Source organism: Mus caroli, chromosome X (assembly GCF_900094665.2).
Source record: "Mus caroli chromosome X, CAROLI_EIJ_v1.1, whole genome shotgun sequence".
Taxonomy (NCBI): domain Eukaryota; kingdom Metazoa; phylum Chordata; class Mammalia; order Rodentia; family Muridae; genus Mus; species Mus caroli.
In genome coordinates this window covers 141817846-141829169 of record NC_034589.1, presented here as the reverse complement: position 1 = coordinate 141829169, position 11324 = coordinate 141817846, and the positions used below count along the sequence as shown (strand labels likewise).

Here is an 11324-nt window from a genome sequence, read left to right as displayed (position 1 = left end):
TCGGCCATCACTGGAAAGAGAGGCCCATTGGACATACAAACTTTATATGCCCCAGTACAGGGGAACGCCAGGGTCAAAAAGTGGGAGTGGGTGGGTAGGGGAGTGGGGCGGGGGGAGTGTATTGGGGAATTTTTGGATAGCATAGGAAATGTAAATGAGGAAAATATCTAATTAAAAAAAAACTTAAGATTTATCTTATATGTATGTGGGTTTTGCTTGGATGTATGTCTGTGCACAATGTAAGCACATGTTCAGAAGAGGGAACCATATCTTCTGGAACTGAAGTTACAGAAGGTTGTGAACCACCATGTGGGTACAAGTAACCAACTCAGGTCTTTTACAAGAACAATAGGTACCTTAACCACTAAGACATCTCTCCAATCTGATCCTGTAATGTTTATATTTGCTCTTTTCATATTCTTAGGTCTGGGTTCTTGAACATATCCATGTTTTGGTTATGCTATTTTTTTACATTTACCCGAATGCATTTTGATCTCTATTTTTATTTTATTTTATTTTAGTTTAGTTTAGTTTTTTGAGACAGGGTTTCTCTGTATAGTCCTGGCTCTCCTGGAACTTACTCTGTAGAGCAGGCTGGCCTCGAACTCAGAAATCTGCCTGCCTCTCTAGGATTAAAGGTGTGCACCACCATGCCCGGCTCTTGTTCTGTAATTTTAATATTCTTGTTTCTGCGCTATTTTGTGTGCTGATTCTTCCCATTGTACTGATAGATTGTTTTGTTTGATTTCCTTACTTCTCTTGTCTGATTGATTATTTGAATCCTCTACTTGAATATTGGGATTTCTTAAACGTAGGATTTGGAAGGCTTTTTGTTGCATTTCAGATATCTTACCATCTTTGGTTTCCAGTATGAAGGGATTGTGAGCAGATATACACAGTGGTTCATTTTCTCTTTGGTGATGCTTTCTTGTGTTTTCTGCCTCTGTTGGGATGTGGCTTCTAGTTATACTGTTTCTTTTTCTTACTGGTTTTGTTTATTTTATGTGAGTCATCACGGTGAGCTGCCTTCACTTGGGTTTATATTCCTCACAATTATGTAGCAGGTGAAGGCAATCCAGTAACAGAAACAATGGTTTGACAGCAATCCTGATGTTAGCTTGCTGTAAAAAACCCTTCTGTGCTTCATTTATGTCTTTAAGGTTCAAGACTCGGGTGCTACGGGGAAATGTATCTTAGTTGTTTAAAGTTAAAGTTATTAATAACTAAAAAATAAAAAGAGGAAGGGGTGTGGAAAGGGGAACAAATGGGATAAAGTATAATGAAAGGAAAGTACAGGGCTACAGATATGAGAAACAATAGAGGAAACCAAGAATAAGTGTGGGGAAAGCCATTATAAAAACGTATTCTTGCAAGATATAAATGAAAAGAAAACTATTAAACAACTAAAATACAAGCATGTAAATAAATAGATGAAAATAATAAACGAGATGAGAGAACCATCATTATAATGCTAGTATTTCTTCCTCTGGGGTGAGTACAGTTTTCCCCCTCTTTGGTTGTCTCTTTTAGCTGCTTCTGTAGATAGACGGCTGTTAGTCTCTGCAATCTAAGCAAATTATATGGGTATTTCTTCCCTGTTGTTAGATGTTTCTCTGTTGCACATGCTTTCTGTAAGAGTTCCCCAGTATGAAACAATCCATCTCTTAGCTACAGCCTTGTCTTTGGATTATTCCTGATCTCAGTTTCTGTGAGGAGCTTTGCGAGTCCAGGGCTCTGAGGGAATGTGAAAGGAGGGTCTATACTTGTATTTACTTCTGTCATATACTTGTATTTACTTCTGTCATATACTTGTATTTACTTCTGTCATATACTTGTATTTACTTCTGTCATATACTTGTATTTACTGTTGTCCTTAAACACAGAGCGCTGATGTTCATTTGCTAATGACCCATACACCTTGTCCCCAAATACTTCTGTCCATCCATAACAGCATGCCAGGTTCAGCATAATTCTTTTGTGTTGCCGTGGTGTTGCTTATGCAAGCAGTGCTGGGGGGAGCAGTGCTTTCCATTCATTTTTCAGGTTAGTCACTCTGGGGTTCCGGATTCCTACTCCCTTGTTGCATTTCTATCCTGGTATCTCCAAGAGTCTCAATACTCATGGTGTACTACCAAGTTCCTGGTTGTGTCTCCAAAGCCTGTCTCAGACCACTCTTCCTATGACATGCATGCTCAGGTGGGGACAGCTTCTTCCTGTTATTATTAGTGCCCTTGATCCCAGTAGAAGCAATGTGTATATTCCCATCTAGTTGCTCACTGTTTCTACTGAAGATAGCTTTTCCCATCTCAACTCAGCTTATTTCCTTTCTATGTCTGCCCCCTCACCCCCAGCCCCAACCAACAATTTGAGCAGTTCTACTTGGATGTTGGTGTTAGCAACAGTGTTTCCCTTTTTAAAAAAAATCCAGGCTTTTCTTCTTCACCAGGTCACAAGTTCCCCCTTCCTTTTCAAAGCCTTTTCAGTATTCTATTTTTATTTCCCAAATGGTATCAAACATCTCTAAGGGATACTCGACTTGCATATTTTTTATATGCTTCTGTATCAGTTTGGTTCACTTAATCCATGGATTTGGATTCTTTTTTTTTTTTAATTCCTGAATTTAGTAACTTACTCTCTGAAGTTCCCATGATATTCTTGCTCAATTACTTTTCATATTCAAAATATACACCTGTCATGCTTCTATTAAAAGGACAATGGAGGACATTTCACACACTTGTACGCTTCCTTAGACCTCAACTTTTCATTTGATTAAACAAACTATTGTAAACATAAACGTGCAGTTTCCTTAAACCTCAAAAATGATAACTACTATCCAGAAACTAACAGTTCACATGTATAGTCTCTTACCTACAGTTCGCATGTATAGTCTCTTACCTACAGCTCAGCTTGAATTGCTTAATAATGTTGCTGATTTTCTCAAATCGGTGGGCATCTCGCTGTTCTTTACACTGATAATGAGAAATCACCTGTGAAAAGGGATAATGTAATGTGAATTTATGAAAATACTCATAACACTGTTACTAATTAAAACAGACATCTGGATCCGGGCAGTGGTGGTGCACACCTGTAATCCCAGCATGTGGGAGGCAGAAGCAGGAGGATCTCTGAGTTAGAGGCCAACTTGGTCTTACAGAGTGAGTTCCAAGATAACCAGGGCTACACACATGTCTCAAAATAAATAAATAATAAACAAATAAATAAATAAAAATAAAGCTGACATCTGTGAAGCCTTTGGTCATGCTGGTAAGCAATGCACATTCAGTATAAACCATATTTTGAATTTTCCCAAGTTTGGAATATTCTGTACAATACTTTCTTGTGAAGCTGAACAGCAATAGTGTACCCTGAGTTCCATTTTACAAAGGTAAATTCCTGGATTACAAAAATAAAGATCGGATCATTTTCAGAGAATTTGCATTGCTACCCTATTGTGCTTAGTAGGTTAGACACATTTAAATGCATTTTCAGGTTAAGACTTCACTAGAACATAACCTTATCCTAAATCATTTGCTGTTTTTCTTAATTACCTTAATCGTTAATTTTTACCATAAGACTCTCTCATAAGACAGTCTGATAAGACAGTCTTTAACTTAAAATGGTATAAATAAAATGGAACGAAATAAAAATATTGAGCTGCTCTTGAGCAGTACCAAACATTTTAAAGAAGACTAACAAACTAGCTGTTGAAATCATATTTAAAACCTTTTACTAGATGATCCCAAGTACTGACTATCATAAAGGCATGTGTTCAGGACAGACACCCACACCAGGTAAAAATACTTTAAGAACACCTTCCAATTTTAATAAAAAACCACAAGTACTCTAAAGGCTGAATATAAGTTGTTCATTTCTAGCAGAAGAAAATCCATATCACCTGCTAGAAGAAAATTCACAAAGAAATCTTGATATAATGTTAAGTATTTGAAATACAACTCTTATACCAATGAATGAGCAGATTACCTTGCCTGAGTTTATCTCCCTTAGTACAAACCATCAATAACACATAAACTTTTTTTTTGAAAAGAGAAACAAAAGCTTTCTGTTAGGAATAGAGTCTGCATTGGGCTGTCACTGTATGACCATATGTGGTAGGTATGGCAAGGGAATAGTTCTGAAACAGGGTTTTGTTGTGTGATATATCAAACATAGCAGTTTACTTCCTTATTGGTATGAATGTTAACCAGAAAAAATGTAGGTTGAGTAGTAATTCCAAGGAAGTAGGTTGTACCAGTGGGCTGACAGAAAGAAGTCCTCCAGTTAGGACTCAGCCTGAGCTCCACCATCTACCAAGAAGAGTGTGTTTTCACAAAGGAAGAAACTACACGCATATTCTCTATCCTCCATTGTTAATTACGTGTCAAGGTTTGTGCTGGCTGCTTACCATTACCCTGTCCCATTGTAAAGATTTGTTTGTTTGTTTGTTTGTTTATATGAGTAGCTGTCTTCAGACATGTTAGAAGAGGGCATCAGATCCCAGTACAGGTGGTTGAGAGAGCAATCAGTGCTCTTAACCACTGAGCACTCCATCTCCAACTCCATCAATAAACCAATGATATAAGCATTATTACTTTTGTTTTGGAGAAGAGGAAACAAGCCCAGAAGGAGTAAGACATTTGCTTGAACTCAGCTAAGCACTGGTAAAGTTCAGAAAATTAATTCTTTACTGGGAGCTGCTTTGAGCATTACATTAAATGAGCCTGTTATTTATGTAATGTGTTCTGACTAATTAGCTTGTATTGCTGTTTTGTTGTTGTTGTTGTTGGTGGTGGTGGTGGGTTTTCAAGACAGGGTTTCTCTGTGTAGCTGTCCTGGAATGCACTCTATAGACCAGGCTGGCCTGAAACTCAGAAATCTGCTGCCTCTGTCTGACAAGGGTGTGTGCCACTACTGCCCAGACACTATTAACATTATTTTTAAATTTATACATTGGGCAGGAGTGATGACTCAGTGATCACGAGTGATTCCTGGTGTTCCAGAGGACACAAGTTTGATTCCCAGTATCCATGCCAGGCAGCTAATAACTGACTGTAATTCCAGCTCCAAGAAATTGGAACACTTTCTTCTGGCCTCCATGAGCACCCAACACACAAGTGGCAACTCCCTCACAGGCAAACAGACAGAACATAGACACATATAAAATTAATTCTTCAAAATACATGTACGTATTATACAGGTTTTCACATCACTCACAGCTGTACAGCAAACTCTGTTAACATTGCTAAATTCAATTTATAAGAAAATTAAAACTACCAGTGTTTTTTGTCTTAAAAGAAAAATGTCATGCATTTCTTAATATAGTGTGGTGGGTAATAGGGGCCATTTATTATAATAGTTATTACTAGAACTAATCTGAACTTTCTAACAAGGCATACCTGCAAAAAATCTAAATTTTACTAATTACTGAAATGTTATTTACCAAAGGATTTTTTCCACATCACTGTGGCTTTATAAATAGGAATATACATGCTGATGTAAAAGGGTGGGTAGTTCTTCCTAAAAGTAATAACATGGTGCTCTTTGACTTCAAGAAGGCAGACTGAGATATAGCTGTAGAGCAGAAAGTCCTTACCAGAAAGGTAGCTCTCTCAAACAGAAGAACTTCATCAGCCTCAATAATTTCAGCAAAATTCCGCAGGTTCATTTCCAGTTGCTGAACATTGGGAATCAGCTGATAAACAATGCTGGACCATGCCTAAGAGGACAGAAGCACAATTGACTGTTACTTACAGGTAGCCAGTTCCAGGCCTTGGAAATGAGTAAGTACCATACAAGACACAGACAGGAAAAATCATTGATAACTGAGTTAAAAAAAAATACAGACGTTAAATCTAACAAAGATGAAAGAAGAAAATTAGCCTATGGTGAGATGGCTCAACGGGTAAAAGCACCGACTGCTCTTCTGAAGGTCATGAGTTCAAATTCCAGCAACCATATGGTGGCTCACAACCACCCCTAACAAGATCTGACGCCCTCTTCTGGTGTGTCTGAAGACAGCCACGGTGTATTTACATATAATAAATTAATAAATCTTAAAAAAAAGTCTGTAGTCACAAAATTAGAAAAACTAAATAAAATAAATGAAAAAAAAGAAAATTAGCCTAATACTTGATTTGCATCCTTGAGTTGAATTTCTAGAGTTCAAACACTTAAAAAATGCTGGAGAAACTTCTTTCCATGAGTAAACAGTAATTTAATGACATCCTGTAGCTTTAGGGAAAAAGTTGCAAAGTATGATCTATTGTGATAAGACTCTTTTAATCCAGACATCCAACAAATATTGAAGTCCAATATTGTGAACAGCTTTAAAAAGATGAAGTAATGCTATATTTAACTTACATCCAAGAGTCTATTTTCTGAAAATATCAGAGCCATAATGACAAGTGTAGCCCCTCCCTTCAAAGATATAGTATGTCATTATAAAAGAAACAACTGGGATTGTAATTTTCAAATGTTTGGTGACCTGTGAAAAAATTCCTGGTACTGAATTTTAAAAGGCTTATCATGTGACTGCCTGAAGCTGACTTCATCCAGGAGTATGACTAATACATGCAGATGACATTAGTTTCACTCCCCTAGTGTTCTCTTAAGGTGCTTGTATTCCTCTGTCCTTTACTCTCTCCCAATTTCTCTTGTTAGGTGTACTTTGTTCTTACGTCTCCTACAAGACATCAGGAACCTTACTGGAGCCATTTGTGTATGTGACAACATCTAAGACAACGAATGCTTGTTGAATAAAACATAATACACAAATTTAAGTCAGGTCTATGCAGCAATGATGTCAGAGATAGTAGTAGTGCCATGTCTCTGTTCCAATTAGTCTTACTACTTAGGCAGAGTGTTCCAAGTTCCCAGGTTGGTGTTAATGTCACTGCTGAATTTACCTTGGAGAAGGCACCAAAGCTAACCACAGCAGAGACATTGTCACTCACAGCAGTGTTGTGATTAGCCAATTGTCTTTGGTCGTGTTATGTATTGCCATCCTTCACACCGCAGCTGGTTCTTATCAGTGTGTCATGTCCATCCTTATTCCCGGTTACCTGTTCTATGGGAATAAGGCTTTGAGAGAAATTCCACCCATAGTTATCTAGAACAGTACTTCCTACATAGGTTATCTCAAACTGTTGTTATTAGAGTGAACCTGGGTCAACATAATATTGAGGGAGGAAATGCATTAGATTAAAAAATCAACGGCTATTTTTAAAAGTCCAGTGGTTTTCCTCCTTGCAAGTGAGGGTTCTGTGTTTCTGGTTGTTGATACTTGTCAGATGAATTGATACTGAAGCTCTACCTACCAGTGACAGAGAAGCAGCCTTTGCCACCTAGAGTCACACTTGTCAATGAATACCAGAAGCAGACTGAAGGAAATGTCTGACCACATGAAGAGACAAAAGGAGTCAAACTTTAAGCCACTGGTAAGCATGAGAAATGGAAGAAGCAGGAGCTTTTGTACCACTAAGGTAACTTCATCCCCAGAACTACTGAGAGAACAACCCCTAGGCTGCAAACAGTGTGCTGATCATTCCAGCAATGCTAACAATGAGGGTTGAATGCTAACCATATCATCTCCAATGACACGAAAGCTGAACTTACAACATACAATATACATATCACATCTCATTAAGATTCACTTCTCCCATTTCTCAACTAGACATTTTTCTTCTATGACTGTCTGAATTTAGGCAGATTAGTTTATCCCATTAGCATGTAGAAGGACCTGAACATTAGATGTAACTACAATAATCACTGAGACCACAATGGGTCCAAATGGATGGTGGATGTTAAATAACAGTTTTTGCTATGACAACAGAGTGTAGCAGAAGATTAATCATATCCCCAAGGCAAACCCAGTGTGACAAGGTGACGAGGTCCACTCAATCTAAGATTAAAACCAAAATCTTTTGATGTTAAGTTTGATGTTCTCCGAAGAAAGTGTTACAGATTATTTTCTTTTTAGTGTAACAAATCTAGATGGCTATGAAGTAGTTTAAAATATTTTAGTTTTGTTAATATCTTTCTAACTTCTACTCATGCTCTTAAAGTGGAGACTTAGGAAACATACACACCTTATACAGAGTTTCATCCCAGATAGATGTTCGGAAACAAGAACATTCTAACGGACGCGATAAACGCCTTAAGTCTTCTTCTCGTTCTTTAAATATCTGAATTAAAAAAATCCAACAACCTGATGAGCATAGACCAGCTCTACTCTTTCACTGAAATTTTTGAGATTTAATTATTTTATCATATTTTGACAAGAACCTCTTACTTTGTCTTCATAGCAACCTTTGAGTATTATTATTTCTCAAACAAGGCTATAAATGTATTAATGACTATTAGATTTCTTCAGGCTTATCCAACTTTTACTAAATATTCATAGAGAGCACTATGTTATAAAATAAAATGTATCATATAGATCTTAAACTATATAATCCAATCACCAAATCTAGGTAATTTTAATATGACAATACCTATATTAAAATTGTACAACTCAAAATACATTTAGTTCTCCAGTATTATAGATGTGGGTTTTAATAACATATATTACTCATGTATACATGAACATATATATGTTTAGTGTACTTAATTTACAACACATTTATAACCCACATGATCAACTAAGCTCTAGCCAGCTAGGATTTGTTTCTATGTATCCATCCCCACATATACAGAGAAAATATCTATATAAAATATGGACACTCGGATATGTTTCCCTGGATAGGGAGATTGCTAGTATATGTGTACACACAATGAAGGCTAATTCTTTTTTAATTTTTAAATTACATCTTAAATTAAAATATAATCACATTACTTTCCTCATACCTGCCCCTCCCAAGTCCCCTCCTTCCAACTCCTTCCTTGTCCCCCTTCCTTTTTAAATTGATAGTATTTTCCTTTAGTTATTATTGTTATATGCACACATATACACACGCACAAATATATAAATGCAACCTGCTATGTTCATTTTTGCTGTTTGTATATATTTGGCTTAATTTGCACTAGGAAGCCAACTACTGTCTAATTGGACTTTTAAGGGCCCAACAAGAGGGAAATCACGCCTAGTACTAAAAACCTAGTCAACTTCCAGGGACTAGTAGTGACGTCATGGATCTTAAAAGAGAATCTACTATTGCTGCTCTGCTAGCCCAGCATAATTTCCTGCTATATTCTGAAGCTTATCCTTACATCTACAGATAAGTGTAACTAGTACCCCTCATCGAAGAAGCTGCTCTTTACAGCAAATGGAGACTATCACAGGAAACCCCAACTGGATGCAACGTATCTTGGGGAGCCCAGTCCCAATGGACTCCTATCATAGCTCCTGCATCTATAGCTCAGGAAACACTGCAGAAGAGGGGGCAGAAAGATTGTGAGAGCCACAATACTGGAAAATCTGCTGTGAAACACTCTCCTCTAGACATGTCCAGATTGTCTTTTTACTTCTTGGACAAAATTGAAGTTTTATAGTTCTGTAGTATGTTGGCCTCCCATCCAATTTTCATACTTGCCAGCCTCCACCTGACTCCATGTGTTCATTCTCTGTCTCTCTTTTAAAAAACCAAAAAAAAAAAAACCCCAAACCCCAAGACAAAACAAAACCCAGAAGTTAAAACATTGCTATACCCATAAATGAGAGAAGCTTCTTGCAGTATATGGTAATTCACACAATGACCCACAACTGCTGGACATGGTGCCCAGAATGAGAAACTTGGCCACACTCAGCCCTCAATGAGATGTCTTAACCCAAACTCCTATACCAAAGGCTTGGGCAATGTACTCAAAAGAGGAAAAAGAAAGATTCTTAAGAGTTAGAGTAGAATCTTGTAATGAGTTTTCTGAATTGATTTTGATTCTGATTAGAGTTAAAGATGCAATTTTAAGAAGTAATGAGAACACTCAAGAAAGCCTGGGGGTGATGTGGAATTCAGATCTTGAATCATACAATGTTCTGGCAATCATATAGGTGGCTATTTTTGTCAAAATGAGTAGAATGGATTTGGTAGCTGATCCTAATTTTGCTGTATAAAATGGACAATGATAAGGATGAGCTCAGATTTGAGTATCCAGTTGAGTGATAATACAGATGACCTGAAGTTCCTATATTTGCCCTGAAAGATACCTTAACTTCCTACAGCCACAGGCTTGATACTGCTGCAAAGTAAACTTGGACTCTCATCTCATGAGCACATAAATTACAGTGCAAATTGAATGCTCATCTCCATGTGATACCTGCTTAGAAAGCATGACACTGGCGGGGACATGATTCTGGAGACTGGAACTGGTCTCATCAAGTAAAAGCTTGAGGAAATTGGGAGTGCCTAAATGCTCAATTCTTTGCCCATAGAAGCAGCCACTACATTTTTATCTAAGAATAATACAACTTTTCCTTAAAAAAAAGAAACTAAAGTGGCCTCCATGGAGGTAGCTTGAAGAGACTTGATTCATTTCTACCACAGCCCTTTGCTCCTAGCACTATACAGATTCAAGAATCAGAAGATTTCTAAAGGTGAAATATACAGCCTCTAAAAGAACTATATGATTTTTCTACTGTAGACCAAAATACAGGGATAACTATGAGAATAGATATTAATGGCTCAGGACAATTTTATTGATGTGGATGCAATAAGCAGAGGATTTGTAGGTGAAGGGTTAAGAAGGCACTCTGTTTAGTTCCTAGCTGAGACATGAATGAAAACATAACCTGTACTAACTGAAGTTAAAATGCCATAGCTGTGAAGCTGGAGAGATGGCTCAGCAGTTAAGAGCATTGGCTGCTCTTCCAGAGTCCCTGAGTTCAATCCCAGCAACTGCATGGTGGCTTACAACCATCTGGAACGGGATCTGCTGCCCTCTTCTGGCAAGCAGGTGTACAAGCAGATAGAGTACTCATACATAAAATTCTTTTTTAAAAAATGTCAGAGCTGCATCGATCTACTTACTACATAGGAAGGAATCTAAACGCTTAGGGAGATGACAATGCTCAAGGTTTTTAGCCTACAATCTATTCATTCATCAATACTGGGAACACAAAGCCAATGAGAAACAGATGTGTAAGAGGACCCCTAACCTCCTCCAGCTCTCTGATCACTTTCTCCTATAAGCCAAAACTTACAGTGGTAATTGCTACCACTTAATTGGGAAGCCTAATAAAGGGGAAGTGGGTGCTAGAATAATGGGCAATGTGAAGACATTTTACCATCAAAGACAAGAAGGGTAAACTTATTTGATTGGACAAAGGAGTACAAGTACCAACTCACAGAAACCTATAGTTTTGGCTAGTTGATCATAGTGCCCCTATAAATGAA

At 37.5% G+C, this 11324-nt stretch overlaps 1 protein-coding gene across 3 annotated transcripts in view; it reads right to left on the bottom strand.

Moving 5' to 3' along the window:
* The window catches only part of Rragb (Ras related GTP binding B), a 118435-nt gene that overhangs the window by 91869 nt on the left and 15242 nt on the right, over positions 1-11324 (bottom strand). For all 3 annotated transcript variants that reach the window (XR_003835730.1, XM_029473611.1, XM_021152911.2), the window contains 3 exons: positions 8085-8180; positions 5591-5713; positions 2896-2987 (listed from right to left, as the gene is read on the bottom strand). Coding sequence is in view for 2 of the 3 variants with exons in the window: in XM_029473611.1 (XP_029329471.1) it covers positions 2896-2987; positions 5591-5713; positions 8085-8180 (311 nt within the window). In the remaining variant the exon portion in view is untranslated. The remainder of the gene's footprint in view (positions 1-2895; positions 2988-5590; positions 5714-8084; positions 8181-11324) is intronic.